The 22,684-nt window shown below is 43.0% G+C and overlaps 2 protein-coding genes across 5 annotated transcripts in view; both read right to left on the bottom strand.

Annotated features, from left to right (window-relative positions):
• LOC108161526 (leucine-rich repeat and fibronectin type-III domain-containing protein 2) overlaps window positions 1-22,684 on the bottom strand; it is a 65,002-nt gene that overhangs the window by 16,859 nt on the left and 25,459 nt on the right. For 2 of the 4 annotated variants that reach the window (XM_017295804.2, XM_033394114.1), the window contains exon 1: window positions 9,865-9,926. The exons of the other annotated variants lie outside the window; for them this stretch is intronic. In XM_017295804.2, coding sequence (XP_017151293.1) covers window positions 9,865-9,888 — 24 coding nt within the window. In that variant the 5' untranslated portion in view covers window positions 9,889-9,926. Of the gene's footprint in view, window positions 1-9,864; window positions 9,927-22,684 lie in introns of those variants that run through there. 4 annotated transcript variants of the gene reach the window in all.
• On the bottom strand, window positions 21,055-22,482 carry LOC117189116 (actin, clone 302-like). The gene has a single exon (XM_033394123.1). It carries the CDS (start codon window positions 22,315-22,317, stop codon window positions 21,178-21,180), a length of 1,140 nt encoding a protein of 379 aa, XP_033250014.1. The 5' UTR covers window positions 22,318-22,482; the 3' UTR covers window positions 21,055-21,177.

Below are 22,684 nucleotides of genomic sequence, written 5' to 3'. Positions count from 1 at the left end.
GGACGCCTTCAATCGGGTTTCTACTTTTTTTTGGATAACATGAAATCATCTTCTTTTTTGGGCATATGGGTACAGCATGTTAAACAGGGTTTGGCCATTTACGAGTTATTTTGTTTAATAATTTCAGCATTAAGGTCACATCCGCTTGAGTAACTGAGACCTAAGCATTATGTTAATTAAGCCATAATACAAATGCACCTCATTGATATGTTTGTCGATTTCCGAACCATCCCTATGCGAATCATCGAAGACGGGGCTAACCTTTTCTTCAAGACATTCTGCTGGTTTCAAGTTATAGAGATATAAACTTTCGACAAGTATGTCGGCTGCCAAATGGTATCAAATTCGGTCTCTGAATGCCATTGCCACTTCGTTAACGCGAAAACACTTGGGAAAGCGTTCAAATGTTTGTGCATATAATCATCGTAAAAGTTTTATTTTGATTTAACACGTTTTCGAGTTATTTGCGGCAAGCTCAAGCTGAAAACCAGTAAATCTGCCGAAAATGGGATTATTGATATGAGCCTTGTAAGCCTTGCTACCTCCCTCGCTCCCTCCCCCCTTCCCGGCCCGCTTCCGTGTTTGGTTTTTGCTTGTCTGCGCTCCGCGGGACAAACATTTGCACATTGGATGGCAATTGTTACGGTTCTCCGCTTAAAGCTTTAAAAAGTTTTTAATGCCTCACCGGTCTCCGTATCTCTCTTTCGCTCTCCCTGCTGCTATCTGCTATCTGACTGTCTGCTTGTCATACAGGGACACACAAGGATGATGCCGACGACGACGACAACGTTGGAACGCAGATCAAGGCATCTGTCAGGAGGCTGCCAGGAAGACAGGGGCGGGGTAGCGTGTGCCTGTAGGGGGTGGACATTTATTAACACGCCTGCCCTGCTGCTGGGTGTGGATGTGCCACCAGCTGCTGCCAGAAAGGTGTTAAGTGGCAGCAGCAGTGGCAGTGACAGTGGCAGTGGCCGCATCAGCGGCAGCGAAATGATGATGAAGCGAATCTCACATATCAGCATAAATAAATTTAAGTGTCGGGCACAAAGAAATCTGCGTAAATTTCCCCTGCCGCCCCACCATAAATATAAATTACCCCGCAACGAAAAAAACGAAGAAGAAACAATTTATGAATGATAAAACCAAGGAACGTCTACCAGAGATTACGACTAGAAGATGCCTCATGTTTCGAATTGATTATAATATTTATTAGATATAATAATCGATGGATAGAATGTAAATAATATGAATATAGATATACAAATATGTATATCTTATTTGCTTTACTCTCTCCACTCTCAACAGCTTTGGTGAATCATCATTCCCCCCTTGAGCATTTAGAGGGTATAAATATGGGCCAGCGGAACAGACAAAATATTTATGAAAAATATTCTGCGCGTGTCCGCCGCTGCCGCTACTGCTTCTTGCCGTTCATTTTTAATGGCTAATTAAATTGGCAAATACCAAAAGCAGCAATGCACCGTTAAAGTTGAAGGAACCCCTCTGTAGGCCACCCCTGGAACGGAACTGTAAGCAATTGAAAATGTTGCTTGTTGATGGTCAACGGAATTGGAAATCCAATTGAAAGCACAGCCAAATAGAGAGAGGTGGGGAGGTGGAAGGAGTGTGTGCATGGGGGATGGGGCAGGGGGCAGGGGGCAGGGGGCACTGTGATTGCTGGGGGAACACTTTGTCGAAAGTTTTCCTGCGGTCAGACGTTGCTCTTTAACAGCAAAGGATACGTGAGTGGGGGGGCGATAGGGGTCTGTCTGCCCTTTTTTGGGGTTGCCTGCACTGCAATTTATTCGGATTCCCTTCCTTTTGGTTGGTACTTAATCGACAGAGTCTGCCCCTCTACGGTTATGGTTGCTATCTTTCAAAAGGGATTCAGGGAATCCCTGTGCTCTTAAGCCCTTTGGCTCTTAATTTCTCTGATTAAGTTTGAGCTTGGTTGATGCTCTGCATGCTGCTATGTTGCACTATCCATCCATCTATCACTTAAGCCAAGTGCCGCAGCCACAGCCAAAACGCTCTCTCAATCGCTGACCCATTTCTGTGCGTGGAAAGCCTTTTCCTGTTGAACACTTACGCAATCCCCTGTCGAACGCACCTTTTGCGGGAGCCACTTGCCCATCTCAAATAGGAAATGCATTTGGGTCTGTTCAAGTAAATTACGTCAGCGGCTTGGCCCACAAAAACACAGCCACCACACGCGGCGGAGCGAGAGGGAGACGGAGAGAGTTAGAGTGGTACAAAGTGAGGTAAGTGCCTGCATGGACTGCTTAAAAGATAGACCAAACACTGTCTGTCCCTCTGTCTCTCGTCTATTTGTCCCTCTCTGGTGTGTGTGTCTGCTCCAAATATGGGAGCCTACGCAGAGACAAAATGGGATTTCAGTCGAGGGTACCCTCTAGCAGATAAGAGATAATGGCCATGATGATTCTCAGCAGATTTATAAAAGGAAGTGGCTTTATTCTCCACAAAAATCAACAAGTGAATGGCTGTACAGAATCGGAAAGATTGGATCTAAGTATATAATTTAGAGCTGTTCAAAGAGCATACGACTTTGGTGTGTTTCTATAGATAATCTCATCTGCTTCTTCACAGTTCTATGGTTCTTTTTCTAGCCTTGAAATGCCAGGGTACCAAAGTCTTCGCCTCACAAAAGCCAGTCTTCCGTTTCTGGTATGTGTTGTTGCTGCTTCTCGCAGGCGATTGAATCCGAGCCGTTGAAAGAGTTGGCTGGGAACGCGGCGTCGACATCGTCGTCGAATTGGGTCAACTGCCGCATTTTTGGCCTGCAGAGCAGCAGCAACAGCGGAAAAGCTGAGCACCAAAAGCAGTGGCAAACGCTGCCTGCTAACGGTTAATGTTATTGCGACTTTGCCATTTATCGCTGGCCATTGTTCTTGTCCCCCACCTCCCACTACCGCCCATGCACCGCCTGCTGAGATTGTTGCCAGAGAGGAAGAGAGAGAGAGAGAGGAGGAGGATGGCTTTGAGTCAAGTTTAGTTCAGTTTTCGGCTTAGTTTGGTTACTCGCCGCGAGGTTTACTCACAGGCTACAATCGAATAGAGATGGGAGAGTGGGGCAAACCATGTTTCGTGTCACGAGGAAAGATTCATGGCATGTCGGAATTTGTGTGCATTTCGGCAGGTTTGTTCCTGTTCAGACACGCACCCAACACGAATGCACGCACATCTCCCATCACCGTCTCACGCACAGGCACACACGCACACACACACACACACACACACAGCCAGGTACAATCAAGAAGTCAAACGGCAGGCAGGCATCGTTTGACTTAAGTTTGCTTTACGACTCTCCCCAATGTGAACAACAGAGCATCAAGATTAAGTCGTCCATGGCACCCAAAAAGAGAGTCTGAGCCACAGAGAGACTCGGAGACATGTAGAAATAGGGACAAAGAAATTTAGTTTATTGTGCATTTGACCTATGCTCGTGTGTGTGTGTGTGTGTGTATGTGTGTATGTGTTAACAAATTGCTCATGTGCTCAGATTATTGTTTGATAATTTCTAGAAAATACTTTTGCCCAATTATTATTGACTGGCCGCTTAGGTTGCTCAATTTTCCTGCCAGGGAAATTGATTCAAAGGCAATTTTCTTTCAGCTGACACAGGCATAAAGTGTTTTACGTACTCGTCCAAAATAAATACAGGCAAACAAATGCAATTGACAAATTTAATTAAGCTGCTCAACTGGAGCGAAAATAGTTGTGTGCGATACCGAAAGAATGGCTTCATTGGCAGGCACTGTCGACAAAGGATAGCCCATAAAACATATATGTATGTATGTATGTATGTATGTATGGGGGAGAAAAACCAGTCAAATGAAATGAATACAAAAGAAGATCCTGGGTAATAATTGTTTAGAAGTTTATTTTGGGCTTCTGGAAGCTCTGGGATCGGGGCTGGGGCTCTAAATTTCTTTGAAATTCCATTATTAGTCTGAAGTCTACCCATCACCGTTCAAAAAGTACTTAAAAAGCCACACTTTCAATCCAAATAAAGTGAATAACTCATTTATTAGTTTAAACTTGTCCAATTTCTGCACAAAAGCAAACACAGCCCCAGCCCCCTGTCCACTCTGGATTCTAAGCCACAGAATCAAGTTTTAATTATGCATAAATTGCCGGCACACACTTCCAGCAGCTTTGGCCAGACACTTGCATAATTATATAAAGTTTCGCACAGACTCTTGTTTTTTTTTCTGCTGCCAAATCCTATTTGATATTAAAAATGCACTTAAGACAAAGAAACATTTGAGGAAACTCAAACAGAAAGGAAAAACTTCAGCAACTGCAGGGGAAAGTTGCGAATGGCAATGGGAATGACAAGGAGAAGTTCCTGTTCTGTGTCTCGCCAGTCCTTTCTGTATACCCTTTTGCAGAGGAGGCTATGGGGATTCCTGCTTTTTCCCAAGGGTATCAAAAGCTTCGATGCGTCTGGCAGCTTTATTTTCTGCCTCCTTTTTTCAGTTTGGCCTCAGACATTGTCTTTTTGAGAAATTGCGCATATTTCCGTATCCGTTTCCGTTTTCTGCATGCATGTATAGATAGATGCACATGTATGTGTCTGAGTGTTTGTGTGTGCGTGTATCTGTGTGCCATTCTGTCAACTCTTTGCCGACCTGGGGCTTCAGTTTTGGCTGCCTTCCTGTCGCTTGATGTCTCTGCGCATAAATTAAACTTACATTTTACACATGACCCCGTCTCCCAGCCCACGCTACCCCGTCTGCATCTGTGTGGCATGCCACATGGCATATAAATGAAACTTTACGCAATTCAATTCGTAATGAAATATTCCCTGTAAATGAGAGTTATTCGCGTGAAAAATCTGTTGTATTTCCTTTGGCTTTAACTTGTTTCCCGGAAGCACAAGCTTATAATGATCCCCCGACAGATCCCAGAGATGAACTGCAAAAACCTGCAAATACATATTTTTCCATATTTTACACATCAGCTTTTTTCGTTGGTCGTTCTGCATTTCGATATTGATAAAAGTTAGCTTCGCATCAGTAAAAAATTTGTTATATTTGATGGCCAACACACAAATGGTTAGAAATATCTACAAGGGGGTGTGAAGGAGGGGTGGAGTGGGAGTGTGGAGTAAGGGCCAGATGGCAGGCAGTTCAATCAACATAGTTGACATTTGATGTAAAAACCTTTCAAACGCATCTCGTAGATAACCAGGGATTTCCGATACTTTTATTTGGATACCGTAGATAAAGTCTCAATGGTAAGGGTATATTGGAAAGTAGCATCATTACGATGTTAGAAAGGCTATTCAAGGGTGTGGTTTTTTAAATTCTTTCATTGGGACTTAAGTCCCAGGCTTAAGTCTCCTCCTAGAACCACTCCCAAAATGCTCATTATGTTCCCACAGAGTATATACACAGAATAAAGCCTTCACTAACATGCCTATACCTCCAATCCATCTTCAACCCCGTCTAAGGTATCCCTAGAGGCGACTCCCATATCTTAATCTCATTGAAGACCGTTTTATTTTCTTATTTTTTTGGGCTCCGACTTACTATCGTGTGAGTTTTTTACCAATAACGTGGCATCCTGTTGACTGACTGACTGTCGACTGATTGCGTATACGCGATGTGACAGATTTGGTTGAAAATATGTTGCGTATACGCCGTGTCTGTCGCCTACACTCGCGTGGCGGGGTGATGGGATTTACGAATGTTCGGAATAGTTGAGCGCTGAAGAGCTGATGGTGTGTACGCTGCTGTCTGCCTTAATCAAACCGAATGTGATTTTTAATTCTACAATTTTTGACATTTGCGTTTGCATTTAAATTAGATTTTACGATACCACAGGAATTGAGTACCCTTGGGGACTACCACATCCCTTCAGAGCTCAGAGTTCAGCGTTCAGAGTGGATTGCATTGCAGAAGCCTGACAAATGGGATTTCCACTCCCCCATTCGCATATGCAAACGTAGTCCCCAGTGGGCTTTGTGGCTGTCTCGTACGAGTATTCCGCATTCAGTGCACTCTTGGAGAGGCTTTTAGAATGCACATAAATCTGTCGAGAGGCAAAGCCGGCCCAGTGCCACTGCTTGACCTTCTCGGTACACTAATTAAAACATAAGATTCTGGCAAAATGTCACAATTGGATTGAAAATAATCACAAATTGAAGACATTGTCTTGGCATCTTGCCCAAGGCCCCAACTATTTCCATCCACCATTAATTGCAACAGTTTCTCCCGGCTTCCCCAATCAGTTTGCATCTCGTTTAGTGCCTGGGGCTACAACCGAAAAAAGGAAAAAAAAAATGCGAGCGAAAACAGCAGCAGAAGCAGCAGCAGCAGCAGAGGCAACATCAAATTAAACTTAAACCATGTTGATGATGTTCCATTAAACGAGCGCCATCGTAATATCTGCGCCAAGGCAACACAAAAAATATTCAACGCAAAGTGTTGTAAAAATTAATTAAACCCTAATAGCTGTGAAGCATCGCTCTCCCTCTCCTCCTCCTCATAATGCGTTAACGAAATTAACCATTTCTTATATGGTCTTTAGCGAATGACCTAATAACGCATAATTTTAATCGTTTAAGGTGGGAACAAACGTGCTTATGAGGCTACCAAATTGAGCTATAAATGAATTGTTTATTATAAAGGAAAGCGTTTATTGTACTTAAGGAACATCTCTTTTTGAGATGGGAACCTTTTATTCCGCACTGAAAATGGGATGTATTCTCCCTCTTTTAATCCACTGCCTCTTTCAATATTTTTGTATCCCATATTCAACGAGTATTACACGTACTATGACATCTGTAGATCGAAAGAGGTTGTTCTTAATTTAATTAAATATTTTTAAATACGATTCAAAAGTAAAACCCCCTCGAACTCCATTTAAAACCGCTTCGAGGCTGTAAATAATAGTAATAACGTTGAAATACTTGCACAATTCAATTATTCATGTCCCATATGCAAATGTCGTGCAACTAATATGCTGAATAATTTATGCCCAAGGAAGTACATATGTTATGTGCTTTGTGCGTGTCGGGGAGTCGCGTCGTTTACATTTTGAATAAATGACATTTTTGCAATATTTGCAGAACAAACTTTTTGCCGACTCAAAAAGGATTTTATTTTTTGTGTATTTTTTCCTGTATTTGTTTGTGATTTTTATTAAAAATTACGACAAATGCGTGACTTTAATCGGTAGCCTGTTAAACATGGCCTGACAGTCCATTTAAGGCATTAATTTTAAATAGTTTTAGGCCAGGCCATAGCCAGAACCCCAACCAATGCCAAACAATAAAAAAGGGTTTATCAATTTGCTGCCAGTGGCAGTGGCAGGAGCAGGAATCCAATGGAGAAATGTGAAGCCAAATTTAAATGAGCCGCAAAATGAAAATAATCGTAAAAAAACATATAAATATTGGAGAGTATGGAGAGCATGTCCTATAGCTATGGCTGTATTCCTGCATCAATTAAATGGGCACGGACAAAAAGTGCAATCAATGATAATTCAAAAGTGCCGCACACAGCCATGAAAACTTGAAAATTAATGCTCTCGGGGCGGAATGGAAAAGTCCATTAACATAAACCGTTTACAGGCGGCATATTTTATTCCTCTCTCTCTCGGACTCTTTTTTTTTATAAATCAGGGATATGTATGGTCCAGCGAGAAGGCTTATTATGATACGCCGGTGGACGAGGACTCTTTCAGGGGAGAAATTTGTTAATTTAATTTCCATGGAAATTCAATAATTGAAAGCCCAGCTCTGAAGAGTGCTCAACGAATGATGAAATAATCGTTTGGGCCTTTGATTCCGAATCTGTCACAATTTGACCCATTTATATAACTTAATTTTCGCTTTCAACAGAGCAATTATGATAATGTTGAACGTCCGAATAAATAAAATTCTCTTTAAATTATAATCCCCTGTTAATCCGAAAAGCATTTCAAAGGCGCGCTTTAATATTTACAAATAATTTCTAGACAAAAAAAAATCCGCGTCAATGCCTTGTGGTACTCGTCTAAGACTCGTCAAAAACATTGTATAATTCATGGCAAATCGAGTCAAATGGGAAAACAACTTTCATTTGGCATTTAGCAATTGGCAAGGGTGTTTCAAATAGGTAAAAACAAGCGCAGGCCATGACACAACGTCATTCGCACACTCACAAAGATATATCTGATGATCTATCAAATTAATTAGCTGCAGCAATCGATGGAGCATGCTGCACAGTGTAAATGGAAAACGGGTCAGTGGATAAAATGTAAAATCGGATGAAACCGGAAGATGTTCATCGAAAAACATTGGACCAAAATGGGAAGCAGCGACGCGACATCAGGCAGCAGCAACATTCGCATTGATCTCTTCGCTGCAGCAGCGCTGCTTTCAGCATTTCTCTGCTGTCATTACACTCGATGGTTTTTGTTGTATTTATTGTGGCTGCTGCTAAGCACAAACGAGACTGCGCTCCCAAGAAAATGTCCCGGAGGACAGGCCGCTGCAAGCGTTACTTTATGCAGTCGCTGTGCCGCCAGCGTTGCATTTCTCGTAGTTCTTGTCTTTGTTGTTAGCATCCATTTTGCCGCAAGCTTCGGCCGACGCGACGCCTGCTTGTCGCCTTCTAGTGCCTTGCACTGCAGAAGGTTCTCGAAAAGCTCTGCCTGCCAGGCCATCGCTTCGTAAGCTGCTGCGGGCTTTTCTTGCTTTGTGGTCGCCTACGCTGCAGTTGCTGCTGCTGCTTCGGCTTCGGCTTCTGCTTCTGTCATTGCTTTTGTTTTTCTCTCACGGCTAATGCAGTCGCTGCTGTCTCTATCTGCTATTATCGTCGCCTCCGTCGCCGTAGGTACTGCGCTGCTGCTGCTTTTGGCAGAAGTAATGACAGCATGCAGATTTTGGCGATGACGACAACGACAACGACGACGACAGCTTCAAATTGTGCAATGGACAACATAAAGGGGGAGAGGAGCGAATCTAAGAGACGAAGAACACAAGGTGCATGAATATAGGGTGAAGAGCTCTCTCTCTCCGTAGAATACTCTCTAATATAGGCACCTACTGCCTCACCTTATATTAACATACCTTCCAAGAAACATAGCAGGAAGGAACGAAGAGATCGGATCGGATCGGAAAAAACAAATTAAAATGCAAATTTGTACGAAAATGAGTGTAAACAGAAACCACTTTAAGAGAGGGGGGAAGGAGATGCTGAAGAAGAGAGCCAGGCAGGGAGGGGGATACAAGAAGAAGGTCTATGGAGTGCAGAGACGGAGTTGGGAACGGGAACGGAAGTCTCGTCTCTCGCTCTCGACATCGTGGAAAGCAAAAGCCAAAAACCAAATCACGGAAATGACCCAAAAATGAAGACATCAAAAACTAGAAGACAACGACGAAGACATAGAAAAGTAGAAGAAACAGCAAAAGCAATGCAACAGAGAGAGGGACATGGGAGAGCAGAAAACGAAGAAGATTCATCCATTGTTGTCGCTCTTTGAAGGTCGTCATGAGTCTGTGGGTGGGAACGGACGGAGGGGGCTTGTGGAGCAAAGAAAGTGTTGAGCTTGAGCCAAATTGTAGTTGAGCCAATTTCCACGTCTCACTTACACCGAAACCAACTTTGATTTGGGGCCACACTCTGGTGCAATCTTCGTGGGTCTTTTGAGGGGTTGGAGGTGGAGGGTTTGTGGGATATATGACAAGGAAAAAGAAGCGCTACACATTTGATCAGTGATCAATCGATAGCAGGATCTCTCAGAGCCCATTCTGGGATCCTACCATTTCGAGTATTACCTTCCAACTTAATGCATATTAAAATCAAAATACTTGGGTATATCCCAAAGCAATAAAAACATTCTTATTCTTACTTGATCTTTTTGTGTATTTGCCATCCAAGTGGCAATAATTTAACGCTTAAAACGCTTTAGGCACCCACCTAAAATGAGAAAGAGAGAGAAATAGTGAGAAATATTAATAGTGGGTTAAATTAACTTTTTTATTTTTAGCCAAAAAAAAAGAAGGAAACTTTGGTTTAGGACCAAAATTATTTATGGCATGTGGGTGGCTGTCCTCCTTGTGCTTAAGGGAGCCACTGTACAGTACAGAGAGGGAGAACCAGTATGTACATATATGTATTTGTAATTCCTGCATTTCCGTTTCTGCGGTTATGCTTCCCCATTTTTCCCCACATAAAAGTTGTGCGACAAAATTTGTGCAATTCCTACACTACAAAACTCAAGCGATATAATGGTTTTTTTTGTTGCTACTAAATGGTTATAAACAAAAAGAAAAAATACAGCACAATTTTTGCCAAATAGTTGGGGGCCACAAAAAGAATAAAAATGACAAATATTTGTCGCTAGCAGTTTTCATTTAAAGCCAGAAAAAAATTTGGGAGGGTATGTATGCAAATTCAATAAAATTTTGCGACGAGGGGTATGGAATCACCAAATGAAGGCCCCCAAAATGGAGCACTAGAAGTGTTCGATATAGAGATAACATCTAAACACATCTGTGGGTTCAGTGGTTAAATTTCCATACACAATTTGCCCCAAAAAATGTCCATCCAACCAACTAATAAAAATGTCCATAAATAGCTTTTCCATTTCCAAAAGCATTGAAATATTTCGTCGCTCAATCGCATGGGAAAATCTTGTTTGTATTTTCTTATCATTTCTACACAGCAAATATTTGCCACATCTCATATCGTAGGAGCAGCGGCAGCAGCAAAAACAGGGGCCAAGAAATATGAGCCACAATTTGGCTAAAACTTTTAAACGCTTCGCACATTAAGTGTACAAAAAAAGTGGCCAAATCGCAGCCAAAACTAATGAACAAAAATTCAAAATCTGTGGCGGCAAAAAGATGAAAAATAAAATGTAATCAATATCCAGAGCCCAGCAGGGTATCGGGCATCACGCATCGGGGTGTTGCATAAGCAAACACAATCGTTTCAATTTCAGTTTCCAAATAGCCAAATGATGTTTTTCAGCTTGAATTCAATTTAAAAGAGAGAGCTAGCGATGGCTAAAGGTTTTCCCTTCCATCAGAGCCAGAATGGAAGTCAAAATGAATTATTGCTCTTTGGCCAAACTCATTTTGGGGCTTTGGACGTGTGTCTGTGTGTGTGTGTTAAATAAACATAAGAATACTCCTAGAAGAAGGCAAAAGCCCAGGCATTTCTGGCATTATCTTGACTGTTATTTTCAACTTTTTTTCGCGTGTGTGTGGCCTGAGGGCCAAAATGACTTGAGGCTGGGCCGAAGCCAAACTACGAGTGGGGGGTCGGGTCCCTCCCGGCCGCAGCAGCCTTGAACTGCTTCGGTTTTTTGACACAGCTGAGCATCAAATAAACACATACCCGTACCCGTACCCGTACCCGTACCCGTACCCGTACCCGTACCCGTATCCATAGCCGTGTTTGTACATGACACTCGTATGGCAGCCATGGCTATAGCTTACCAAACAATTTGTTTTGCTGGCCTGCCAATTTCTGTGCTCTTTTTTCGGTTTTTTAATACACTTACTTGAAAAAGCCCGGGCATAATATCATTTATTATGGGGATTGGACAGCGACAAAAAAACGGGGGAATATTGTCGAGCTGTAGAGATGTACGTTAAGGTGGAAATATTGAATAATTGAAAGAAGTGCATTTGAAAAAATTGCTGCCCATTTATGGATCATCTCTCTATCTTGTATAAAAAAGTTTTGGGTCGTCGTCGCCGTTTGATATTTTACTCATATCGGCGCGAGCGAGCGAGTAAGCGAGTGAGCCGGGGGTTGGCGCCTGAGCAACGCGAGTGCTTAGGAGGCTTCAGGTCTTCGGGTGCTTATACGATAGCCTCTCTACAGGCCTACGATTTCCTTACTGACTGTAGGAGTACACTTAACAAGGATGCTACAAAGGAGGCGAATTCGTATCCAAGGGAGGAGACATCGGTCCCAGTTTCTGTTCATTGTAAAGATAACATCTTTAGCTTCTCTTTATGTATATTTGTAGACATGTACAGAATCAAAGAGGTTTCTAAAATCAATGAAGATGCAATGCTTCTTGGTAATCGTCATACAATCTATGGATCTGCAAACCTATGCCTTTAAGGAATCATTTATATGCAAAATAAAATTCTTAATGTAGAGAACTTGAAAAATCTATTAGTTTTATATTTTTTCTTTTAAACTTTTAAGAGCATCCATATTTCACTTCCCCTAAATCCACATCTCAGCCACAATCTTGTTTTCTTATAAAATTTGCTCTTTTTTGGTATAAACGAATATTTTGTAATTCACTTTTGGTCGCCCTGCAGTGGCCGGGCTCTACTGAACATTAAATCTTTATTTATTTTTATATTTTTAACACAAACATATACAACATTTTGGAGCTGCTCTTGCTGCTGTTTGTTGTGAATAAGACTTGTTAGGGGTCTGTTTTGGCCATTTGCATAAACCGCAAAATCTGCTTGTTTTGTATTAGCATTTTTTAGCGTTGTCTCTTTTTCTGTGTTTTTTTTTTTTGGGTGTTCAAGACCGTCCAATAATTTCTTTGCTCTCGGGGGTCGTGTCTCCATCTTGGCCTTTGGGCATCTTGTTCTTGGAATTTTCTTCCTACTTTTTCCGTTTTTTTTTTATATGAAACTTGAATTTGAATACGAGGAACAGAGTGATATATTCGCGGATTTAAATCTTTTGTTTTTTGTTGCTTTTTGAGGAGGCGCAGGATGTGTGGTTTTTTGCTCAGCTCCAAGGAGTATCCAAAGTCCTTTTCCGTCTCTGGACATCTTGCATATTTATCTTTATTAGGCTTTCATGCATGACGAGAAACAGAAAAAACGGAGCCAAAGGAGCAGCGCACAAAAGTTCTGCTAGCATGCAAAATCAAAGACCAGATAGGGGCGGAGACACACCCACTGCAGATACAGATACACCCACACACACGCACAGCAAGAGGGGGAGAGAGCGAGAGCGAAAGACAATGGAGAAAACTTAATAAGTTATCAATCAAATTTCGTCAATCGTTTTCGGGTCAAAGCAATCAATTTGCGTGATAAAGTCAAATGCCTGGACAGGATTCGGTGAAGGATATCTTTCAGCTGCACCACCCCCCCCTCTCTCGCTGTCCATTGTACTACCAACAATCCTCTCTTGGCCATCAGTTTGTTGGCATTGTTTGTCTGACAGTTGTAAAGTGATTTGCTACGTGAATTGGGATTGGGATTGGGTTTGGGCGAAGGATGCACAGGCGGAGGCTTTATGGCTGTGGCTGGGGATGGAGGGGTCAGAAATTGGAAAATATGATTTGTATACATTAAGAGATTTGTTGTCAGCGCCATGGACAGGCAGCCAAAGATGATTTATATTGATATGAACCATGTGACACGAGATATATGATTCGGATAGGGTGTTCTGGTTAGCTTAGAGATTTTTTAGAAATATTAGAGTGAATTAAGTAATCGAAAGTGTTGAGTCAAGGAACTCTGGCACATGTTTGTTGCAAAATGAGAGGTAATAAGAGCCACATACACGTACAATTTATGGCTCTTTCATAACATACTACCAGAGACTAGAGAATTACCATTCAAGGGGGCAAGGCCATCGACTTTTCGGCATCGCCAAAGACTCTGTATTTGTTGCTGCAAATTTTCAGAACAAAATATCCTACGTTGTAGGATTTTGGGACCGACTCAGCTGCCAAGAGGAGCTGTACAGACGGATTCGAGTAGGCAGCGGTCCAAAGAGCGCAAGATCGTCAAGACCCACTCAACCAACATCTTGGTATTGCATAGTCTCTGAGACTATTCAGAAAAGTCTTCAAATATTTTCAAATATCTTTAGATTCGCGTTCTCAAAAGAATCAAAACAAACAACAAATAAAACACCCAAAAACGAAAGTTAACAAAAATACAAGTTCCTAGAGCAGAAGTTCCAATAAAACGAACAAGTTTCAAAGGTTTTGACCCAGTTCACAATGGGACCCAAAGGGACAGATCATATAAAAAAGTAAAAGTTCTCTTTTATTGAAGCAATAACTAACAGTTGAGAATCGAAAGGCTGCTAATGAACCTTTCCAATGATAAAATTCAAATTAAATGTGAATCACATTTCAGCGACACTCATAGATACAATCCTATCCATCTGTAGATCTCAGAAAGTTTCATGTTCCAGCTTAAAGATATCCATTCTTCCACGATACCACGTTGAAAGCTTAAAGATGTTTTTCTGACAGCCATAAAAAGACGCTCACTTGTTCCCCAATCATCGACATCCCCAGTTCCGTCAGCTAACCAGTTTCATGTCAAATTTAGCATAATAAAATCATAATCATCCGTCTATAAATAAGCAGAGATTCAGCCAAGAACAAAGCACAATACAAATGTTTTTCTGGCTGCGGAACAAATCAGGCATTGATAAATAATCATAACAGATTGTTATGTTCGAAGCCGAAACAACATTTCGGATTTCGGCATTCGATTTCCTGTTTATGCACCAGAGAGAAGCGATTCAAACGACAAAGTTTTCCCGGAAATACCGGAACTTGTCGTAGAACTCCCCATGTGCTGTGTGACTCGAGGAAAAACTTGTCGAGCAATCGACAAAAACTTTTAATGCCGTTGCGAGGAGTGGGTGGAGGGGCAGGGACAAGTCGCAAGCAAACAAAAAGATATGCTAATGGAAAAACACACCACAATGGAGCGTAAAAACTAGCAAAAATCATACACACACACACATTTAATTAAGCTGCAAAAACAGATTAAAAAGTTGACCAAATGCCAAGGGGCCAAAAAAAAAAACAGCAACAGATACACGAGTATTGAAAGTATTCCCCATTGTGATGCCGAATGATGATGATATGATGGTATGATGCTGGCCGAATGCCATGACGAATCAAAAATATGTGGGCAGACTTCAAAATGAGCCAAAATACCCAGAAAAAAACAGTGCGTTTCACAAGTTTAAGACTGCTTAAACTTCAATGATGGCTAGAAGATTTGAAGGGAAAATATCATTTAATACTCAACACAAAAATTTATGGAAAACAGAAGATCTGTGGAAACATTTCATCCACAAATACAAGAAAATGTGTACTCAAAGACGTGGCCTTGGGTTTTGCCTATACTGTATCTTTCCTATATGTATTCTACCCTTTCGTAACGCACTGTACCGCAACATTATTCTAGGAAGTGCTTGAGACTTGAAACTTCAAAATTCTTTATCGATTGCCTCAGAGACGAGAGACCAGAGACCAGAGCCAAGGCCAGCATGGAGCATCAGAGAGCATCAATGACAACTAATCGATGGAGACGGCAATAGAAACATCAAATCAACCAAAAAACTAAAAAAAAAATGCCATCAAATAAATTATGTGGCTCTTCTTTCCACTCAATGGGAACGGAGCTCTCAGGCGTCCAACTCGAGCGGACTCTCGTGAGTCTTTCAAGTGTCGTTGGGATCGAGTTGCGCAACCAGTCCGGTCCTGAGACGACGATGATGGGTCAAGTGTGACCAGCCAAGTGAGTTGTAAACAAATGCGCATACCGCCACGGCTTATGGGTAAGCAGATTGATGTTGCCCACTGGATTCTGTACTGCTATTTTCGGGATCCCGCTCTCGGTTCCATTCCCCTTTTCCAGTCCGTCTGTCTTTTCCCTGTCTTGGGCCTCCTGTCCCCAAGCAAATAAACTTAAGTGCATTGGCTCGTAAGCCCCGCCCCCGCCGCCCACTCGAGTGCTTGTTAAATGTAAAGTATATGTCTCAGGTCGAGTATTTTAGAGTTAGGAATGCGTTCGGCTTCATTTGTTGAATGTGTGATGTGGAGGAAGTGGAGGATGTGGGCTGTGGAGGGTGTGCGAGTGTGTACATGAATTTACTTGTCCTGAAGCCTGCGTGCTGCTAAATTGATTTTGAAGTGCGTAATGGGCACGAGAGTGTGTACCCATGTAAGTGTCATCAAATGGAGACCAAATTAACAACATGGGATGGAAAAGGCATACAAGACTGGTAAATGTATGGGAAAATTGGAAAACTTACTAAGGGAACTAATGAAATTCAAACTTTTCTAGCAATTGGAACGTTATCTGTTGTCTGTTGTCTGTTGTCGAACAAGATCGATTATTACATCGATTAACAAGAAACAAATTGGATGTAAAAGGCAGAAACTACGAATAAATGTATGGATAAATGGGAAAAAGCACAAATTACTAAACGAACCAATAAAAATCAGGCTTTTCGAACTATCGGAACCTATCTGATATCGCAAGACATCGATGACTACATCACATGGAGGAATGAAGATTATAGAGCTCTGCTCCAGGAGGCACTGCTATAATATCCTTCCTATAATTGATGGATCTTTTCACACTTCTTATAACCCCATAAGAGCTGCATGCCCTCCACCCCAGATATCATCATCTGCCGACTAATCCCCGATCATTTGCACCTGTTCCTCCAAATGAAGACAAACGACACTCGTAAAGATGAAAAACTAGCGTCAATTTGGATCTGCATGCCCCAAATCACTTTCTTCCATGCGAAGAAGTACAGCTCTCTCATCATTTGCCGCCCAACACAGTGCCATCTGATCATTAGTCGTAGAGCTACATATGTATTTCTTAATCGGGCGATCAAAGAAATTAACTAATTTGCTGGCATTTGCTGCGGAGTAGCTCCAACTGCAGCTGAGAGTGCGACTGCGATTGCCATTGACATTGAAAGTCGTGCCAAATGTTAATTAAGTTCATCAGCGAAATAATAAAAATAATCGCACACAATGAAGACATCAAAAAGCATTACAAAAATGTAACAGCAATGCAAGAAAGAAAGACAGAAATAAACAAGAAGAAGCGAAGCGAAGGCAATGAAATAAGAGAAACATAAACCAGAGCAGACTGGACAAATGGAAATGGACAACAAAAGGCATTAGAGATGGGAGAGAGTTGCGTTTGGAAGGCACGAAATGGGAGTTTTGGAAAATATACTCCCAGAAGGGATCAGAGAGATTTTCCTTAAATATTGTTGAGAAAAGTCTCAGAACTGACAAGATGCTACATTCTGAAGAATAATCTTAATAGTTGGGATTGAATCCACATCTTAAAAGACCCTAACATAGCAGTAATAGTATCTAGATAAAGCTGAATTCTAGGGAGACATATGTATGTTTTAAGAGCATTTGGTTGAAGCACGAGCTCTAGGTCTAGAAGGGACTATAATGGATCTAAAAGGTTCATAATATTTCTTGAAACCCTCTACTATCATCATTATTCATAAATTCATTATATACGCCACAATTCCTGCAGTCCTGCAGTATCGCCCATCGGTCGGTAGCTTACAAAAATATAAGATCGCTGTCCCTTGGGCCAGTCCCTTGATGGCGCAGTGTGCAACCACAGCCCATATAATACATATATGTATCTCTTTAACAGTATCCTTCTGTTTTTAGAGGATTCATTTGTTCCTTTAGTTCCGATCAGACATGCGCGATCACGCACGAAATGGTGGTCCATCTCGAATCAACTTCACTTCACTTTTGCTTTGCTCTTTGAGCTTTTTCTCTCTTCTTTGCCCGCCCCTTTCTACACGCTTTACTTTTGTTTTTGCCGCCTCTGCCGCGCGAAGATGAAAGCAAAATTTCACTGACGTTGACGCTGACGCCGATGCTGACGTCGACGGCGACCGAACGAGAGTGAACCGAAATGAACTGAAATGAACGCCGCCGCGCCGCTCCGCAAAGCCGCAATTATGATAAATAACTGTATTTTCATATTGTAGTATTTATTGTCTCGTTTTTGCTTTATTTTTTGTGTATCTTTTGTTGCTGTTGGTGGTGTGTAATGACAGTGCAATTTATGATAATTTCTGGCCAAGGTCTCCGTGCAATAAACATAAATTCCTGTTAAGAGCCCCACAGTTAAAAGATGAACACAAAATGCAAGAAGAGGAGGAGTTGGAGCTGCAAATACACTTGTCACAATGACTTTTATGGCAGACAGTAAAAAGTGATACGATTTTTAGTGTAATTTGCAAGGATTATGGAGAAATTATATTATTAAAAAAACGAAATGATTGGTGGGATTTTGTATTCTTCAAAAGTCATTTGATTTTAATAAACAGAAAAACGCTAAAGAACTTCCTTCAAAATATGTATGGGGATATGCTCTGGAAACCCCAAAAGGCCCACCGAAATCATAGCACCCCCTTAAAGGGTGCCGCGCCCAAACCAAGAGGTCAAAAACGTTGATAAATGGAACCCATGGCTGAGGGCCACAAAATAAGTAAATGTACAAATTTTCTTGTTGTCAAATTATATCGAAACTAATAAATTTGACAGGGCCATAACGAGAATGAAGTTTGGGGCGGGGCGAGGCGGGGTTCGGGTACCATACAAAATTGACTTGTCAATGGTTCAGCTTTTGTTTTTTTGTGTCTTTTTTCTTTATTGTCTGTTGTCGTGTTTCTGTTTTTTGGTTCAGTTTATTGTCCGAAACAAGTGAAAGTGTCAACGCCATGAAATATGATAAATGACTCAAAGAATATGCTTCGAAAAGAGCGGATGGAGTGGATGTGGCAGGGTGGGGTGTGCCAGGGAGAGATAGTGCTGGAGCAGGAGCGGAGGCTGTCCTATGCGGCGTATACGTTATTTATGTGCCGAACAAACTGCGGAGGGGCATATTCCGTGGGGTGGAGGAGTACAGTACCAGATTTTAAATTCCATAAAGACCAGGAGTAAACCCTATGGCACACATTTATTTATAGGGTTATTCAAGCAGTTTTAAGCACATCTAAAACTTTGCGCGTGGCACACTTTTCAACCCAAATATTGTCCTCGGCGCGTCCTTGTTTGGGGTCACACATTGTAATAAAGTAAATATGCGAAAGGACTAGTAGAGGGTCCTTATCTGGGACCAGCGCACGGCGTCGCACCAGATAAACTCTGCCACAACTCAGGGCGAATGCGTGCCCAGCATAATGAAAGGCATTTGAAGAGGGTGCTGCCGGGGGGGTACACTAAGCGTCATAAATATAGGGTTCCTTTGGTTAACCTTTGGACAAGCCCCTCCCGGATTAATGGCAACTTTATGGCCACGACACGCGCTGTAGAGCACAGTCTTTGGAATGCCGTTTGCTAATTTCCTTGGCATTCCATTGAGCTCTTCTGCCGCTGCTGCTGCCACCACTTCAAGTGCTAATTATTTGCGGCCAACTGTTGGCCATTCACCAAAAAAAAAGGGTTGTCGGCGGCGGCTTTCACAAAATTCTGTCAAAAGCAAATCTTTGTGAAGGTGCTAAAGATTTGCCTGGTAAATGTTTGTTTACGGAGAAGTGAAACGAAATGAAATGAAATCTATTCAGTGTAAACGCAGTTGTGCCACTAATGAGACGCACTTAAAGATCTGTGAAAAGATCTGCGAATGTCGAAAGGAAAGACATTTCTTCAAGATGATTTCACTAATTTGATTGCCTGCGAAGAGAGTGTGGGGAAGCAGAGAAGAGAGGAAACAGATTTGGAGAGAAACAGATCAAATTTAAACCCTTAATGGGTGAAGGAATGAAGTCTTCATTTGGGAGTAGATATATCTTAGGAGATTGGAGACTCCCATAGCAAAGGTTTATTCAGAATTGAAAATATTTTTAGGGATCGTTGGATCTGTGGAGTGTCCAATCAATGTATCCCAAGTCATTGAAAGTTAAACCTCAGGCTCTTCTAAAGGATTCTTACTTTTAGAAATAACAGAGACTTCTTATATAATTTAAGTGGAAATGCTTTCCAGTGCTTTAATTCCCATTTCTACTTTGCTTTTCCAAGCATTACCATCTCCTCTGGGTCCGGTCCAAAGAGATATTTAACTTCCATCAAGCTCTCCAACTTTCTTTCATAATCCTTTAAAATATCGCTCCTAATGAACCTTTTTGCCCCAACAACTCTCTTAACAGTCCTTAACTCTTCCTTAATTTGCGTCTACACTTTAACCTTTAACCGTTCCGTTCCGTTCCACACCCCTCCCCCTCAACAAAAACGGTTGATGATGGAACCTTTAGGGCTTTCGAGCGGCCACATGGGAGAGAAAGATGTTGCATGGCGGCCAGAGACGAGACTCCTATAAAAGAGCAAGTTAGCGAAATGAATAAAATGGGAACACGAGCACACACACACCTGCCGCACATGCCACATATGTTTGCCACGCCCACACAATGCACTGGAGTGGGCTGTAACAAAAGGTAACTTCTGGGCTAACAGAAAAATGAAAAAAGTACGAGAATGATGATGATGATGATGATGATGATGGAGAGGCCCGCAAGTCATTGCAGGTGCACGAGATGAAGCCTGCCACAGAGGGTGCCACAGAGGGAGGGTGGGGTAGTAGCCCTAGTTGCAACATAAGTATTAGCTTCATTTTTGCAGCATTTAGCCGCTTTCCCGCTTCTCATAACCCCTTTTGCCTTTGTAACTTTGTTTGCAGTTTTCTTCTTCATATTTTTTCCTTTTTTCCCTTCTTTTTTTTCTTTTTTGTGTGTGCCCCGTCGAGCCGCCTCAAATGAATTGAATGTGAAAAATTTAAATGCAAACAGCCGCAGTCGACGCAACAGAGTCAGCCTTGCCCTGGTCCCTGTCTCCCTGTCTCCCGCCTGCCGCCCCCTCTCTGATGTTTCTGCTTGCCTTGCAAAAGTCGAGTCCCAGCTCCCGCCCCCGCCTTCTGTACAGTCTCGGCACGAGTTCATTGTACCATCTCGCTTAGTTGAAGAGTCGTCTCTGAGTCCAAAACAAACGATGCTTTTGATTGGACAGCCAACCCCACAACCCCTCCCCCACCCCCAGAAGGGGACGAGGATTGTTAGAGCCTCCCGAGATCGGGTCAAAGACTCCACGACTAGGCCGCGCCCCCCCACACGCATTGCCCTGAATATGAATACTTTTTCCCATATTTTTTAGCGCCCTCTGGGAATCTGCATCGTAGGCATTTTCATTGCAATTTCAATTGGGGATCAATGCACCGAAATATAGTTATAAGAGTTCTTAAACCAAAGACTTTCCAGCCCCTCAAAGGAAGGACAGATGGCGGGGGAGGTGTCCTGACTGTAGTTCTAAGAGTTCCTTAAGTATATTTGAAACAAATCCCACCTAAATTTGGAATACAATAAATAATGGCTAACACGAGGAACCCCAAATGTAGTGCTTTTGATAGACTTCTCCCTAGAAACACTTTCGTTGCACTATGCTGGCGCCCACTTCATCGTAATCCTCTTTGGTGACCCACATCTGCTGGAACACCGAGATCGAGGAGAGAATCGAGCCGCCGAGCCACACGGAGATGCTGCGATCTGAAGGGGCATCAATCTTGATGTTCGTGGTGGAAGGCGCCAGGAGGTTCAGCTCCTTCTGCAGACGCTCCGGCAGGCCCGCGAGCATGGTGGTGCCGCCGGAGAGCACAATGTTGTTGTAGAGATTATTGCGAATGTCCACCTCACACTTCAGAATGGACTTATTTGTGGCCTCGTGAACGCCACAGGACTCCACGGCCAGGAGCCCCGGCTGGAACAGCGCCTCGGGGCATCGGAAACGCTCGCTGGCGACGGAAACCGTCTGTCCGTCTGGCAGCTGGTAGGACTTTTCCAGCGACGAATCGACCGACGCCTTGTGAATCTCCTGGTCAAAGTCCAGGGCGACATAGCAGTGCCGTTCCTTGAGATCTCGCACGATCTCCCGCTCGGCGGTGGTCTGGAACGAGCTGCCACTCTCGTGCAGGATCCTCATCATGTAGTCGGTGAGGTCGCGTCCTGCCAGCTCCAGGTGCGAGACGCCGTGCGTCACGGCATAGCCCTCGAAGATGGGAACGCTGTGGGTGACCCCGTCGCCGCAGTCCACCACCATGCCGGTGGTGCGGCCAGTGGCGTACAGGCTGAGCACCGCCTGGACGGCCAGGTACATGGCCGGGGTGTCGAACTTCTCGAACATGATCTGGGTCACCTTCTCGCGGCTGCCCTTGGCGTTCAGCGGCGGCTCTGTCAGCAGCACGGGATGCTCCTCCGGCGCCACCCCCAGGACGTTGTGGAAGGCGTAATGCCAGATCTTCTCCATGTCATCCCAGTCAACGACAGCACCCCGCTCTATGGGATACTTCAGGGCCAGCACACCGCGGGACTTCTGCGCCTCATCGCCCACATAGGCTTCGACACGGCCTGCTCCATACGGACGGTTTGACCCCATTCCCAACATTGCGGTCACGTGACGGGATCGGCCGATAATCGATGGGAAGATGGCGGTCGGAGCATCATTCCCACCAAAACCGACTTTGCAAATCCCCGAGCCAATGTCCATAACCAAAGCAGCCATCGCCTCGATTCGCGATCCTCGGTTCTCGATCTGAATGGATTCAGGCCTCCAAAATAACTCTTTTTCCAAGAGTTGAATAATTTTCGTAAAATATTATTTTTGGGACTATCTTTTGTCTGACAAATAGGCAGCTACTGATTGAAGGGAAGGGAAGGCCTACTCTTGGGTCACAGTTTCTCCGGGACTTCTCTGGACTTGTAAAAACACAGCATACTCTCGTATTTATGGGAACCTTCAATTATGGCTATCCTTTAACCCTTGGCTGAAACATTGCAACCAGCACTTACACACACCCTCCCCTGCCCCGCCCTCCTCTCTCTCGAAATTAAAACATTTCTCCACGCCTTGACATGTCTGTATCTCTCTC

This window comes from Drosophila miranda, chromosome 4 (assembly GCF_003369915.1).
Source record: "Drosophila miranda strain MSH22 chromosome 4, D.miranda_PacBio2.1, whole genome shotgun sequence".
In the NCBI taxonomy this organism is placed as follows: Eukaryota; Metazoa; Arthropoda; class Insecta; order Diptera; family Drosophilidae; genus Drosophila; species Drosophila miranda.
The sequence above is the reverse complement of the archived record's forward strand: the minus strand, read 5'-3'. Positions and strand labels throughout refer to the sequence as shown.

Coding starts and splice junctions, on each gene's coding strand:
- LOC117189116 (XM_033394123.1), bottom strand. CDS start 22,317: ATGGCTGCTTTGGTTATGGACATTGGCTCGGGGATTTGCAAAGTCGGT.